This window comes from Callithrix jacchus, chromosome 3 (genome assembly GCF_049354715.1).
Source record: "Callithrix jacchus isolate 240 chromosome 3, calJac240_pri, whole genome shotgun sequence".
In the NCBI taxonomy this organism is placed as follows: domain Eukaryota; kingdom Metazoa; phylum Chordata; class Mammalia; order Primates; family Cebidae; genus Callithrix; species Callithrix jacchus.
Genome location: NC_133504.1, coordinates 77,659,358 through 77,675,521, shown reverse-complemented (window position 1 = coordinate 77,675,521; position 16,164 = coordinate 77,659,358). Strand labels below are relative to the sequence as shown.

At 36.9% G+C, this 16,164-nt stretch overlaps 1 protein-coding gene across 1 annotated transcript; it reads right to left on the bottom strand.

Moving 5' to 3' along the window:
* Positions 1–5,160: 5,160 nt before the first annotated feature.
* MAD2L1 (mitotic arrest deficient 2 like 1) lies at positions 5,161–16,137 on the bottom strand. The gene is made up of 5 exons (XM_002745440.6): positions 15,960–16,137; positions 14,975–15,121; positions 11,566–11,686; positions 10,454–10,557; positions 5,161–9,862 (listed from the first exon to the last, which is right to left on the bottom strand). The coding sequence occupies exons 1-5, from the start codon at positions 16,030–16,032 to the stop codon at positions 9,690–9,692; spliced, it is 618 nt and encodes a 205-aa protein (XP_002745486.1). The 5' UTR covers positions 16,033–16,137; the 3' UTR covers positions 5,161–9,689.
* Between the last annotated feature and the right edge of the window lie 27 nt (positions 16,138–16,164).

The following is a 16,164-nucleotide window of genomic DNA, read 5'->3' as shown; positions in this document are numbered from 1 at the left end:
TTAACGAACTAGATTACATTTTCTTCCCCCTCAATAGGTAGACTCATGCTATTTGGTCCATCAATAAGGCATAATTTAATAATCAGAATAATGAAAATGCTATTTCTATTTGTGAGTCAACATATCAACAAAACTGGAAGAAAATAATAACTATAAAAGAGAATCTAACTAGTATTAAAATTGATAATGTAAAAAAGCAAGTCTGAATGTTAAGGTAGCAGACAGATGTGGCCAGCAATGTCAGACACAAATTCTTACACCTTCTATAGCAAGGAATCAAGATGCAATAATTGATGTAACAAAATATAGAGTTTGAACACATTCTTTAAAATTATAAAGATAACCCCCAGAAGAACAAAAATTTATGACTAGAAAAACTTAGGAGCAGATGGATAAAGAAATATGAACTAAGTTTCTCATCTTTCAGTAGATGTGACCTAAAATTGAAAAACAAAAACATAGGAATATTAACATATGCTTAAAAATATGGTGCTAGCCACTAATAGAACAAAACATGTTTTAAAATAAGGAGCTAGGTTAGAAGTGGAGAGTGGGGGGAATGAAGACAGGTAGATAATTTACTCTTCATTTGGTACCATTCTATACTTTTTTATTTTATTAACATGAATATATTAATTTTACACCATGAAAGTTAAAAAAAGAAAACAAAACTTTCTGCAGCTGCAGCTCTTGGCACTGTTTCTTTCCCCAGCTGCAGTCACTCTGCTCATACTCATCGTCATGTCAACTGAGACAGGAAGAAATAAAAGGGCAACAGAAAAAGTACCTGCCCTGAAGTTTGAGGGTTCCGGGGTCTTCTTCCATTTTGGTGTGTTCTATCTTTAAAATGGCCTAATTCTTTGGAATACTACCTTTTGACAATTTCAATCCATCATATCTAGAATATCCTTAAAGCTTTGTTAAACTTTGACATCTTTCTCTAATTTCTTGAGAATAGTAAGCTTTACTTACTGGTTCTTTCTGTGATCCTTGTGGTTTAATTTTTTTTTAAAAAATCTGACTATGATTAATGATTGATCAGCTAGGACCAACTTGACCTGTCTAGGTAGGAATGAAAAGCCTATGAAATAGTGGTGACAATTACTATAATTGGAATAAATAAAATGTGATATATCATTAAGTTAAAGTAGTGCTGAGGGAGTAGAGTGATGATCACTGCTCCATTCCTTTACGGGAATAAAGGAGAGACTGCACACTGCTGGAGAGAATGTACCTGAAGAAATTTGGGAGTAGAAGTTTAATCTAGACTAAAAACAATCTTGCATTGAAGTGCTAAAAGCATGAAACATTAGACATGAAGAACCCGGAACATCGAAATTTTCTAAAAAGGAATAATGTCTCATATGCCATTCACTGAGAAAGTAGGTAATAGACATGGGGAGTTTGCCAGAAGCATTGCCACCACACCCACCATCACCACCAAATGCACACACACACGCATACACAGTAAACATGGGGAATCACAATTGCTGATGGGCAATTTCTGTTCAGTGTATATAGACAGATTTACAGCCTGTGAACTCTTGACACTGGCGCAGCTGACTGGCCTTCCTTGGAACTGAAACCCAGATGTTCTCAGGTTCTTCTGTCTACAACACAGATACCATTAAGTTATCTGCCATGTTCCTTGGCTGGCAACAGCCTTGTCAAAAAAGATTATACCATTCGTTTAATTTGGGGACCATAATTTCACTTGTAATAGCTTATGTAGTGGAGCTGCAGTTTCTTTTGTGATTAGTTGCCCCTTGGAGAACTGAACTAATTAGAAATTTGAATTAATTTTGAAGAGACTGAAGAAGTCATATCCATTCTTATGAAAGACAGCCCAGGTTACAGCTGAACTTACAGGAACCCAGGGATCAGCATAAGACCCTGTGGCTGAGAATGAGCCAACTGTATAGAATTGGGAGTGAAGGAATTTAGACTTTAATTTCCATGGGCTTTTCATTTGTAAGGAAATTTAGTTTGGAGGAAGTTAAAAAATGAGAAGAGTTTAATACTGTTAAAATTTAGAACATTTTTATATATTGATCTGGTCTCTGCATTCATTTCATGAACATTCATGAATGTATACATGAATATAAAATGAATACATTCATTCATTCTGGACAACATGACTGAGTATAAAGGAAATAGAATGGGGAATACATTTTCTGTTTAGGGTTCTGCATGCAGTTCTGTCTGATTCATGTTGCTAGAGACTTTTGTTGGCAAAAAGTGAAATGCCCATTGGCAATTCTAGAGGAAATTACTGTGGAAAGAAGGCAGGTTTAGGAAAGTGAGAACACAACGGCCCTGTGAGCAAGCAACTTCCCTGTTGAGAGAAACAGCCCACCCTGGCTTATTTCCAAGTAGCTTAAGTCCAGTGGGTTATGACATTGTTTCCCAACCTTCCTTTATATGTATGCCGCCTTCATGTCTGCATATCACCCACACTAATACTGATATATTTTTCTTTAAGTATTGTATATACTTTTAAAATCATTTGCTCAATTTTTTACTCATGATAAATAATGTGTTAAAATCTTACATATTTTTCTGAGTACAACATATATATAAAGTCCTCATGCTACCTAAAATCAACTTACATAATGCCAGTGGAACATACACTGTAATATATTAAGAGAAGAAAAAGCTGGCAAATAGCAGGAGGGAAACTTGTTACTCTACTCTTAGAGGTTCCATTCCACACCTGATGACAGAAAACAGCATTGGAGCAATATTCTGGGGCCCTCTCTCCACCTTCTCTCTCACTGCATCCCAAGCAGCAAAGAAATTTTTCTATGGCTTGTAGGAGCTCAAGGACAGTGCTTTCTAATTTTGCCCTTGGCAGTTCAGCATGCAAGGCTTCTTCTCAGGTTGGAGCTGGGCTGGAACAGGAAGAATGAAGATGTCTGGCCCTTCCACGGGTGACTACACAGGCTGCTTAGTTCACTTAAAAAGGAGTAGCAAACCCTATTTCTGCCTTAAGTGTAAGCCTCATTCTCCTATCCAGATTTACTACAGAGTGCTCTAATTTGGATAATAATACATACAATAAATGTCAATCTCCTGTTTCCTGCATCTATGTCTCAAGTTGGTTAAAACTCACCAAGTAGAAGGATAAGGATTACATGTTAAGCACAAATTCCAACACATTTGGTTACAAAAACAAGTGAAAGAATTAGAGAAGAAATGTTGCTGGAAAGAAAACGAATACTCCCGTTTTAAAGCAAAATGCCCTGTGTGAACATTTAATGGCAGTATTAAGAAAAGTTAATGCAAAAGTCAAATATTCTAACTGCAAGTTCTTACTTCCTCAACTTGGAGTGAGATTCACATGGTATTCTAGTGTTCTTGTGGCTAAGTATGGAGGAGAACCCACTCCTGTTCCCTAGACTCTTGAGAGGAAACAAGATATAACAAAAAGATTTGGTTCCTATTGGTTTGGGAATTGGTCCAGTAGATGTATTCTGGATGTTTGCAGTTGGGCAAATTACTTAACCTTCCTGAATTTTAGTTCTTAAATCTATAAAATAGGGCTAACAATTCTCATAGGTTTGTTGTGAGAATTGAGATATTGCATCCCTTCCCTGACCACAAACTGAGCTAAAGATGCTCTATAATAGATTCAGACTCCCTAGTGTTTCTTCATGGTTTTGCTTCATGGGTCTCTTCTGGAGCCATCAGTAGTTATAGAACTTCTATTTTGGATCCAGTTCTTCTCTCCCCCACCCTCTCCTTCCCTCACAGCCCTGAACTGAGGTTTGGGGGCTGTTCCTTGCTCCAGAGGACTCCTTATTTGGGACTCAGACTTCATTTCCTTTATCTCATGGTTCTCCCCATGTCCTATCATCAGTATCTAACACTACAGCTTGTGGCCCAAGTCTTCTATTTCTCCACTAACCCCAACCTCCATTCATTTAGCAATCAGCTGAACAGATGCAAAGCACTTCAGCGGTGCCCAGCACACAGTAAGATAATCAATACCCATGAATTTCCTTTTCTAGACTTGGAGGCTGTAGGCTTTACAGCTTGTTCTTTACAGAGCTGTCCTGGCTATTATGAGTGTGAACACAGTGATCCAATAACTGCATGTTAGATATAAAATATTTTGCACATCACGGACTCAATGTTTAAAACCATCAGCATATGTACTTGGTCAGTGAGACAGCCATTTCAGAGAGAAATTCATATCCATGTCTAGGCATCCACTGGGTATGTCCATATCTAGAGAGTTTTTAAGTGTTTGGAATCTTTCCCTTGCAAGGAAATGGACTATGGGTGGTCCAGCTTATGTTTGGGATGCCTTTTTCAGCACAGATAAAATTCCAAGACAATAAGATTTTGATTTCATGTAAGTTCCTTTGTGCAAACAAGCTTGCATAGCAAAATGGTGCAGATGAATGTAGATAAAATGGGCTTTTTACAAATAAATGTAACTATATTATGTTTCTGTTTTAAAAATAGATCACATGGTGGAGGACAAAAATAGGTGACATGGTAACATAAACCGACTTGTGTAATCAGAGGTTCAACTCTGACATTTTTCTCTCTAGGCCTTTCCTAATAGTCTTGTTGCTAGGGCTACAATGTTTTGCCAGATTGGAACAGAATTGTTAACTCTAATGAAGATTAAGTAGCTTGCCCAACTAGGTTTTTTTTTTTTTTTTTAATAAGCCTCAGTGAATACTGTTGGCTTTAAAAGTCATAATTATGAAGAATGGAAAGATCTCTAAAAGATCTATTTTTAAAAATATATACTAAAATTTGAAATTTAGTAGACATTTTCCATTTCACAGCTATTCCAACATAAACTCATCACAGTCACATTGAACAAAATAACTAGAAATATTTCACACATTTAAAAAAATGAATAAATTATTTACAAGTTAAACCAAAACTAATTCACCAAAGACTGAGTTAAGGTTACTAAACAAACAATTCTTCTGATTAGTTGGAAAATTATGTTTCACTAGTGTTCACAAATTCATACCTGATTTATTCTGTAGACAATATATAGATTAGGTATAGGATAAAGTCCTCTGTATTTGGTTCCTCCCAATCATTGGTCAAAGTCATCTGACAACAGACTATCTGAGGAAAGTGTAAATACAAAGTTACCCAATAAAACACGAACAAGTTTTGCTAAGCACAGTGAAGGAAATCCAGTTTGTTCAGAACACTTTATTGCTAAAAGGATATAAAGGGTAAGAGGAAAAAGGTGACGAAACACTCCTTTTGATGTGCTTGTTGGGGAGTCACAATGAACTTCCTTGGGCAGGGACAGAAGGAAGAGATCATGTAAACTCCAAAAACCACAACACAATTTGCATGTTTCCTTAGCCAGGGACAGAAGAGACCATTTAAACTTCAAAAACCACAACACAACTTGCATGCCCATTGATCCACAACTTTACTTATGCACAAAAGCATGAGAACTAAGTAAAAATTCATGTAAAGTGACTAGCAAATAATAAATGCTGTTTATTCCCCTAATGTATGTATATATCTGTAGCCAGAAATCCCTATGTTATAATTAACATTGTTTTTCCAATAAGCTTACAGTCTTTAGAACCAAGTTATCTTAATTTGAATATTACAGCATCAGTGACATCTGGTGGAAAATACAGGAGTTACAATGTAGCATTACATAGCTATTCTGACCTTTCATGTAAATTTTAGATAAATTTTACATACTAAATGAAAACAAATGTTCTATAAGTTACCTACTTTATTGTGCTAATAATCTTTGAGCATATTCTAAAATACATAGGTTAATGAACATAAGAAATGTTAGTACATTATACTAATAAAAGCATTTTAAATCCCAGCACTTTGGGAGACGAAGGCGGGTGGATCACGAGGTCAAGAGATCGAGACCATCCTGGTCAACATGGTGAAACCCCGTCTCTACTAAAAATACAAAAAACTTAGCTGGGCATGGTGGCGCGTGCCTGTAATCCCAGCTACTCAGGAGGCTGAGGCAGGAGAATTGCCTGAACCCAGGAGGCGGAGGTTGTGGTGAGTCGAGATCGTGCCATTGCACTCCAGCCTGGGAAACAAGAGCAAAACTCCGTCTCAAAAAAAAAAAAAGCATTTTTTTTCAATATGCATGTTTATATAGTGAAAATATGATTAAAAATAGAGGCATGAAGCCGGGCGTGGTGGCTCACGCCTATAATCCCAGCACTTTGGAAGACCAAGGCTGGCAGATCACAAGGTCAAGAGATAAAGATCATCTTGGCCAACATGGTGAAACACCATTCTCTACTAAAAATTACAAAAATTAGCCAGGCGTGGTGGCACGTGCCTGTAGTCGCCGCTACTTGGGAGTCTGAAGCAGGAGAATCACTTGAACCCGGGAGGTAGAAGTTGCAGTGAGGTGAGATTGCACCACTGCATTCCAGCCTGGTGACAGAGCTAGACTTCATCTCAAAAAAGAAAATAATAAAACAAACAAATAAAAATAGAGGCGTGGGCTCTTCATCCTATTGAGTCTCATAAAAAGGGTCTCCTTTTATGAGACTCACGAAAGTATAGAGTTCATACCTCTTTCTATGGCATCATGTGCCAATGAACATCCCTTCCCAAGTTTTCAGGTAAGAATTGTGAACTGTGGGGTGTGTTAGGAAGCATGTCAAAATAATGGAGCTAGTTGTGCTTCAGAGAATATGGAATTTAGCTATATTTGGGAGAGACATTCTATTTGAGATACTGTGGATGAAGGCAACAAATGATGATGTTTTATAAGTGAGCTTTAAATATTACAATATCAAATGCTTTGAACTAGGGAGGGGTTCAAATATTTGTGACCAAAAGAACAAGCTGTGATCTATTATGGGATTGGCAAGCCATAACCTTGAGGCCAAAGCAGACAGCCATGTTTTTTTTTCTTACTGGAACACAGTCATGCTCATTCATTTATGTATTGTCTATGGCTGCTTTCAGCCTCTTGAGTAGGTGCAAGAGACCATATGCCTTCAAAAGCAGAACTATTTACTACCTGCCCATTTACAGAAAGTTTGACAACCTCTAGTTCATTAGATAACTGTTATCAAACTTCTTGGTGCCCTTCCCACCACCTCCATGGGAGGAGTATACTTCCTGGCCCCATTAAAGTCAGGCTTGGCCTTCACTTTCACTTCAGTGTGAAAGTGTTGAAGCTGGCCTTCAGAGTCTTAACTAACCAACGTCCCTCCAGCAGAATGAGATAGGTGCAGCAAAAGCCAACTAATACATGAGACTGTTACACCTCTGCATAAGCATTTCCACAGAGGTTTGACTTCTCTGATTGATGACACTGGGAGAAAGATCCTGAAGGCCGATATAGTAGTTTCTCCTGGGATCTTCTTAAGACCTCGATGGGCTTAACCTGTCTTCATTCTCTACCTATGGTAAGCAACACTGAGCCACAGTCCAGGCCAGGCCTAGTGGCCCATCATGCTGTCTTAGAACCTTAGCTTCTCTTTGTTTAACATGGTGTAGAAATCGGTCACAAGTCTTTTGGTTATTGGTTTATTTATTTTTGGTCTTACATTACTGTGGTTTTCTTTTTTTTTAATTTATTTTCTTTGTTTTTTTTTTTTTTTTTCGGTTGTTGGTTTAAATGTCTTCCCCTGAGCTAAGCCTCAAGGTCTAGAAAGAGGGTGGGATAGTCCACCTAGAGCTACAAGGCAAAGCTTTTCCAGTCTAGCTTGACCTCAATAAAGCTCATAGTTTGGCTCCCACTCAGCTCCAAAATGTGTATTTTTGAACTGATACATAATCTGTAAGGGGTAAAATGACTTGTCATGACTAGCTCCCCAGAAACCTCAGAGTAAACAGTAACAGGCAAATGATATAAAAATCTAAGAATTTAATCCTCTTAATAATAGTAGCTGAGTTGAAATGACCAGATTATACACACAACCTTTAAAAATGTGGTTTCGGTTGGGTGAGGGGCTCACACCTGCAATCCCAGCACTTTGGGAGGCTGAGGCAGGCAGACCAAGAGGTCAGGAGTTCAAGACCAGCTTGGCCAACATGGTGAAACCCCCTCTCTACTAAAAATACAAAAATTAGCCAGGCATGGTGGTACGCACCTGTAATCCCAGCTACTTGAGAGGCTGAGGCAGGAGAAATGCTGGAACCTGAGAGGCAGAGGTTGTAGTGAGCTGAGATTGCATCACTGCACTCCAGCCTGGGTGACAAGGTAAGACTCTGTCTTGGAAAAAAAATAAAAGTGATTTCACAGAATTTAGTCTCACATCTCAAATAGTTAAAATACAAATGAGGCATTTAATTGCCACTTTCCTTGAAATCATCTAACACCAGTGGTCCACTTATTCCATAAAGATATGAAGAATCTACAAATTTGTCACTGAGAACCCAGCAACTGCCCTGGATCCACAGTATTTGCTCAATATGCAATGTCTGAATGAACAGATTCAGACTATATGCAATTACTTAAATATAGTGAAAGTTAAATAAGTTAATACACATAAAGAACTTAGAGCGTCTAATATTAAGCATTAATAAACTAAATTATTACAAAATGAGATAAGATTTAGATTAGAGAAAACTTTACTAATATGTCTTAAACTGACTTTGGAGAAACATGTGAGAACTGGACAGAAAACATGTACCAGACGAAGGTATTACTGAAAGAACAGAGATAAGCACAGTCTTTATATATATGAGGAAAAGTAAGCGGACAACAAGGCTGAGAGTAAAGTACTAAAACCAACATTTGTTCAACTGGAATTGTTGAACTAACTCCAAGGGACATTTATCCTTTCACAATGATGAAGTAATAGTTTTAAGTCTATTGCTATGAGATAAATAAGATGTGATCAGTTTATCCATTAGAATGAAGATACCTCAAGACTTACTCAACTTTATATCCTTAAGCATTATAACTCTGTAGAACAAGATTTAGCTATGTTGAATCTATTCTAATTACCATTTAACTATATCAACACCAAACCAGTATCAAAATATTTTAAGACAAATTTAAAACAAACTTTATTTCCTCCCTTTCACTTAAACCTTGATTTTATAAAACACACACACACACACACACACACACACAAATTTTTTTAAGAGTTCTGCATCACAGAACATTAAACAGTACAAATATCCATTGCTTCAGAGGTTCAAGTCATATAAATTAAAGTCAAATAATTGGAAATTGATTCAAAAATCAGGGAAAACTATACATGAAAACAATGTCAAAAGAACCTAACGGAGCAATATTTCATTGTTTATAGATTATTACTTTCAGGATCTTAACAAAGATTTTGAATATTTAGACTTCCTTTGCTGTATCTTATATTTAAATATCTCCTTACCTATACCGTCAAGCTACTTGATCAAAACATCTGATGTAGGAAAGCATTTAGCTTTATAGCCCAAGTTTTTCCATCTACAGTTACTATCTTCAAAGGAATTTACGTTACAATGTTGACAAAAAAACTCCTGGATCCTTTTGAACAATGTGCAACATATTCATGATGTTAACTCCATGGTAACTCAAATAGGTACCAAAAAATAAAAGAAAAACAATTACACACAGTTCAGTAAGTATCATTTTGGTTTTTTCCATGTCAAAATTCACCATTGAAATAAAATGTATCAACTATAGATGACTTGATTTCAGGAAAACCACATTTCAAAATAACAATTACATTATTTTTCTCTTGTCATTCTCAGTCATTGACAGGAATTTTGTAGGCCACCATGCTATTTACTTTGTGGATTGTAGTAGTAAATGAACGAAGGCGGACTTCCTCAGAATTGGTAATAAACTGTGGTCCCGACTCTTCCCATTTTTCAGGTACAACCAAATCCTTGTCTGTATAAATCAGCAGATCAAATGAACCTAAATTGGGGATAAGATCATGAAATTGTTTTTCCAAAAGTAAAACTAATCTTGCTGCCTCTTTTCTATTTTGAACCACTCACTACTAGAAAAGGTCATATGGCTTGGTCTCTGATTAATCACTAATTTATTTTGCTTGATGAACATTTATTTTAGTAAGAAAATATTGTATCTTTCTAACTTCTGTGGCAATGTAGTGATTGTGTTCAAGTAACCCTTATCTTACTTAATAATGGTCCCAAAGTGCAAGAATAGTGACACCAGCATATTGTTATAATTGTTCCATTTTAGTATTATTGTTGTTAACTATTACCGTGCTTAATTTATGTTAAATTTTATCATAGGTATGTATGTATAACATAAAAACATAATATATATAGGGTTCATATTATCCATGGTTTCAGGTATTTGCTGTGGGTCTCCCTATGAAAAGAGAGACTACTATACACTACTTTTGCTTTATAATGTTTTTCCTTCAATTGACATTACATAATATTAATAAATAAGACAAAATTTAATAAAGGGGTGATTAAAGTAGTTTAGTCTTTTTGCCAATTAATTTAATTCAACAAGAAGTTGTATAATACTTACAAGAAACTTCCAACAGTGGCAGAAATGTCACTGTAGCTGTGATCTGTCTGATCACTGAACGGATTTCATCCTGGATAGCTTTCTGAGACTTTTCTCTGGGTGCACTATCAAAACAAAACAAAACAAATCAATGAATTCATTTTAGGTCTTAAACATAGTGGTAAGATTATTTATCTGATTAAATGCTCCCAATATCAGACAAGCAATGCATTAAAAAGGCAGTTTGTAAAAAATACAAGTCAAAATATCCTTAAGACCTTTAATCTAGCAGACACAATGTACAACCTTATTACTTCATTTATCCTGCCAGTCATCTTTTAGAGCTGGTCTTAATGTCAGGTCATTTAATATCAGATGACTAGAAAATCTGCCAACCACCTCAACATAGGGAAACTTCAGCATCTTTTGAAATAAAAATAACAAGTGTTATCTAAAATATTTAATTGGTATAATCATTTCAGTATTTTTAGTAATGCCTAAATGTTTAATTTCCTATTGTCTCAAATAAAACATTAAATTATATATCTAATTATTTTTATAAGCTAAAAATTTCCTAAAATAAACCAAAGGCTTCAAAAGCAAACTATATTTCACTATGAGAAATGGTTCTGCATTTATAGAAATGCATGCCTAGAACTATGTTAAACATTAGGGTATAAAGATGGAGATTTCTCTTCCAGGGAGTCTGAAACCTTCAGAAAACTATGAAGTGTCTTAGGAAACAGATGGCATTAAAGGAAGTACAGCAGAGCTGCATCTTAAATTGTGTGAGTCTCAGATCATTCCTTACAGTCAGAAATATCTTTGAATAATTCATTAAATGGTCTCTCTAGTATATCATGTGTAGTTTTGTATATGTCACCATAAATACTGTTTGAAAACTACTGATTTAGACTAAAGACAATTATGTTAAATGTATATTATATATACAAATCAATGATATGCTAAACTGAGGACAATTCTTTTCCATAGGTGACTGAAGATATCTTAGAAAATATAACTTAGAAATAAACTATATTTTATATAAAACTAGTTCAAAATTAGAACTCAATTAGTAATAAAAATAAGTTTTGAAAAAAAATAACAGTAGAAATAATGGAATTCCTACTTACCTGTCATCTTTTGCAGTCTTGTCACACTCAATATCAAACTGCCATCTTTCTAGGACCTCACCACTTTCAATGTTTGAGATAACTACAACCAGTTTCTGAACCGAACACTTGTATAACCAATCTGCAATATATAAAAAGAAAGACATCTTTTTAGGTCTACTGCATTATACAGTAGCTCTCTTCTCTGGTCCCACTCCCTATCCTCAGCAAATTCCTACCACTGGTATCTTGTACCTCCTTCTACATGCAACAAAATTTGCCCCATCAATAACCTAACTTCTCTCTTCAAATTCTCAGTGTCTGTGCCAGGTATAGCAATTGGTGCTAAGGACCGAATACTGAACATGTGGTACTTTCATCCTAATCCAAGATAAAAGCATAGGAGATGGGCATTAATCCAATCATCACACCAATAAATGAGAGATTAAAACTGTAATGGCTGCTATGAGAGCATGAAAAAAGGAAAATTTGAGCCACTTAGGAGGTCAGAAAAGGCTTGAGTTTACCTCTAGGGATAAACAGCATTAAATATGCAAAAGAAGAGGAAAGAAGATATACTCACAAGGGAAGAGCATATAACTAGAGGACTGGAAGCAGTCCACTACAACTGCAGTCAAGAAACAAACAAAATAAAACAAGGTAATCCTGGCAAGATAAGTAGGAGTCAGACATGCAAAGCCTGATGGATCAAATTAAAGAAATATACACTTCAAGACCAGGGAAGTCATTACTGTGTGTGAAGCAGGATGCAAAGCAATTAAGACTTATATTTCAAAACTATCGTTCTACCTGTGATACGGAAAGTGGAGTGGAGATGGTAAAGAGGGGATCTAGAGACACTAGTTAATCAGTAATTTAAGCAAGAGTTAGTGAAAGCTTATAAGAGGATAAATGGTAGAGATGGAGCATTAGGTAGATTTAAGAGATTTCATGGTTAAAATTTATTAGGTTTAGTCACAGTAGTTTGGAAGAAGTATGATTCAGGGATAGCTTCCAAGTTTATTTCTGGTTGGACAGTTTAGCCATTTACTGAGAGAAAAAAAGAGAGAGAATTAAAGAGTATCAGTTTTGGAGATGATCCTAAATTTAGTTTTTAGCATGCTTGAGTGTACATTATCTCTGGGATAGCTACATAAAGATATAGCTGCTGGATATATGGGTCTGGAAAAAGAGGCTTGAGATAGATACAAGTTTGTGAGTTTACTACACAAAGGTTTTAAGTGAAGCTATACAAGGTCAAAGACCACCTATAGAGAAATTAAAAAGAGAGAGAACAGGGGCTAAGATTGAGCCTTGAATTAATCTTGGAAATTGGAACAGCATATCAGGAGTCAGCCAAGTTTTTGTAAAGAAATAGAGTAATTAGTAAATATTTTAGGCTTATAGGCCACCAAGATCTCTGTTGCTTATTTTTAAACAAACGTCTAAGTGTAAAAACATTCTTAGCTTGTGGGCAGTGCAAAAACAGAGACCACCTGTTGGATGTGGCCTGTGGGCCTTGTGATTCATTGGCATTATCAACAACTTTTTATTAGTTTCACTCTGAAAAGGAGGAGACTGGGTGATAATTTGTTGTTTCTCTAAAACTGGAGAGATGAACCCAATGGGAATAATTACAATCAAAACACAGAAGCAGAAAATACAAGAGAGAACAGGGTAAAGACCCTAAAAAGGCTAAAGGAAATGACATTCAAAACAGAACAACCTGCCTCTTGGGAAGAGCAATTCTTCCACTTTAACTAAAATGAAAGGGAAAAGTTAAACAGGAAGGTCTAGACACACATAAGGTGAAATGTCATCAATCCAGTCTCATAGGAGACAACCTAAAAACCACTGGCTTAGGCAATATCTGCTTCTCTAGCATATTAAGATGAAGGCACAGATCCACAGTTGCCTAGAGGTTCCAAGCTGAATGATGTGAGCGAAAAAAAGTACAGCCTTTTGTTCTCTCTCTCAAAAAAAAGAAAAAAAACCGTGCAGCCCTATGATTCACTATAGATGATTTATTCCTGACTCCCAATTTTGGATGCAACTCTGGGAGAGGAGGACTGTTCCTATCAATGTCTTTCCTGTGTACACTGAGAACAGAGGTCTATTCTCACACCAAAAGAGTTCTCATCTTGCTGTTTAGACAATACCAATCCACTACAGCAGAAGTTCTCAACCAAGGGCAATTTTGTCCCCTAGGGCATATCTGGCAATATAACATATAGAGACATTTCTGGTTGTCAGAGCAAGGGGGTTTGTTACTGGTATTTCATGAGTAGAGGTCACGAATGTTGGTAAACATTACAACACACAAAAAAGCACCCACATCAAAGAAATATCCAGGCCAAAATATCATTAGGGCTATCTTCCCTTGCCTGTCAATTTGAGACCTGACATGCACAGGCTGTTGAGGAATTCCACTCCTGTACATATAAATGGCAAGTCAATGGTAACAATTTACCTAGAGGATAGTACAGCTTCAAAGAGAGTTATCAAGCTAAAAAAGTTCACATGGCCATCATCAGAAGAGCATATTAAAAATGGGTTAGTAAAAATGCCATGAAAACGATAAAGAAGCCACATTTGAAACAAAAAATTCTGGTCAACAAAAGAAATGATTTCTAAATTAAAAAAAAAAAATGATGGCCACTGTAATACTCTTTGAAACTAATATTTTAGAAGATAAAATAAGAGAAACATTTGAAAAATTGGAAATGAGCATCCTAAGTGGCGGGAAACACAAAAGAGAAACTAACAGGAATTCTAGAAAGGAAAAAGAAACAGATGAACAAGTATTCATCCAAGAGGTAATACAGCAGTTTCCCAAGTTAAAGAAAAATAATGAGTGTTCAGACAGAAAAGGCTTACTGCATCACAGGCAGAATTTTTGTAAATGACAAAGAGAAAGAGGTGAAAAACAAAACAAAAAAAAACTGTTGGTGTTCTGTTATGTAGCAGGTAATCTTTACTTTTTTGAAATTTAGTTCTCTGGTTGAATCCAATTTTATGTTTCTTGATCTTAATCTAATTATAACAGGAGACTACAGAAAATTAATAAATCATATTGAGACTATGTAGTGTATATTTTCTCAGCTAGTGAACACCAATATAATTATGTAACATTCCAACTTGTTCCATTTAGCAACATTAACTGCAAAAGCCATTTCTAAAGGAGTTGATGAAGACTTTTTTTTTAGCCGTATCAGATTTCTAACATCAAAATATTCAGTCCACTCACAATGCAGTGAGGGGAAGAGTGGATTTCTTCCATTTTACATATTATTTGCTTCCTCCCAACTGAAAATCACTATTTCCGATGTTCTACACTTCTATGTGCAGAGTGGAAAAAATTACTACTTGAGATGCCTGAAAATGTGAAGCCTAGTCTACAAGACTCAAATTGTTTCCAATGATTAAATACCTTTTAGTTGTTCCACCACATTATTTAGGTATTTTATGAGCTCAAGATCAGTAGTTACAAGCAAGGTGAGTCCATATTTCTGCACGCGAGTAAAGGTTTCAGATGGATATATGCCACGCTGATATAAAATGCTGTTGATGCCAAATGCTGCAAACAAAAGAAATGTCACAGAAAATTCCTTATCACTACATAACTTTGGAAAATAAAATATATTTAGATGTGGCTCTATTTTCATTACGCAATAAAGCTGTAAATGACAGAACACACGTGTTTGTATCTTACTCAGAGTAGGTACAAAGCGGCATTAAAAATCCTTAAAAGTCTTGCTTCTAAGAAAGAAAGGTATTTGCTTTCGTGCGGCAATAAGAAAAAAAAAACAAAGTGTATCAACCTACCATTGCCAAATTTCACCTCATTGTAAACCAAGTCCAAATTAATATTATGAGGCTAGAGGATATCAAAATAGGCTGTTGCATTCGAGTTAGCAACTGACTTAATAGTCACTGTGCTCCAGGCAAGCCTGCATCTTCCCCTTTCCCTCTCAAATCCTGCCAGATTCCTTTAGAACGTGCAGCGGGCCTGGTCGAGAACAGGCGTTCCCAAAATCTTGTTTACCACCAGCCTCACGCCTCACGATCACTTAAGAGTGGGAGGGTCAGGGTGCGGCCGCAGTTAAAGAAACAGAACAACCCTCCCTTCCCCCTACACAGGACACTGGGGCCCACCCCAGTCACACTCTGTCCTGTTTCGTGAAGTAAGCGGTGGGAGGTGGGGTGTTTCTGCACAAACGCTCCGGAAGAGGCTACGATGTGAGGCAGGCCCCAGCAGCACGCAGGCCCGCCGCTCCACGTTAGCAACGCGTCAGGAGGAAGCGACTGCAGCCGCCTCGCCCCAGATTCCTTCCCCGGTCTTGGAGGCCGAGCCGCGGGCCTCCTGAGCCGCCAGGACTCAGTTCACCCCCACTAAGGCCTGCGCAAGAACTTACAGAAGAACTCGGCCACGATTTCGGCACTCCCGCGCAGAGTGATTCCCTGCTCCCGGGAGAGCTGCAGCGCCATGGCCACGGACACAAGCAAATGCACGCGCTTCCACTCCGCTGACAGCGACCGCAGCGGCTCCTTAACAATTCCCCGCCAAGCGTTTCAAAAGTAACGACGCAGCCCGTCGTCGGGTCTTTTGCGCAGGCGCGA

Excerpts from the sequence above, each read along its gene's own strand:
- MAD2L1 (XM_002745440.6), bottom strand. The coding sequence starts at position 16,032 with ATGGCGCTGCAGCTCTCCCGGGAGCAGGGAATCACTCTGCGCGGGAGT. Across the intron at positions 15,122-15,959 it reads AATCGTGGCCGAGTTCTTCT|CATTTGGCATCAACAGCATT; the intron begins GTAAGTTCTTGC and ends TTTTGTTTGCAG. Across the intron at positions 11,687-14,974 it reads TGTGGTGGAACAACTAAAAG|ATTGGTTATACAAGTGTTCG; the intron begins GTATTTAATCAT and ends TATATATTGCAG.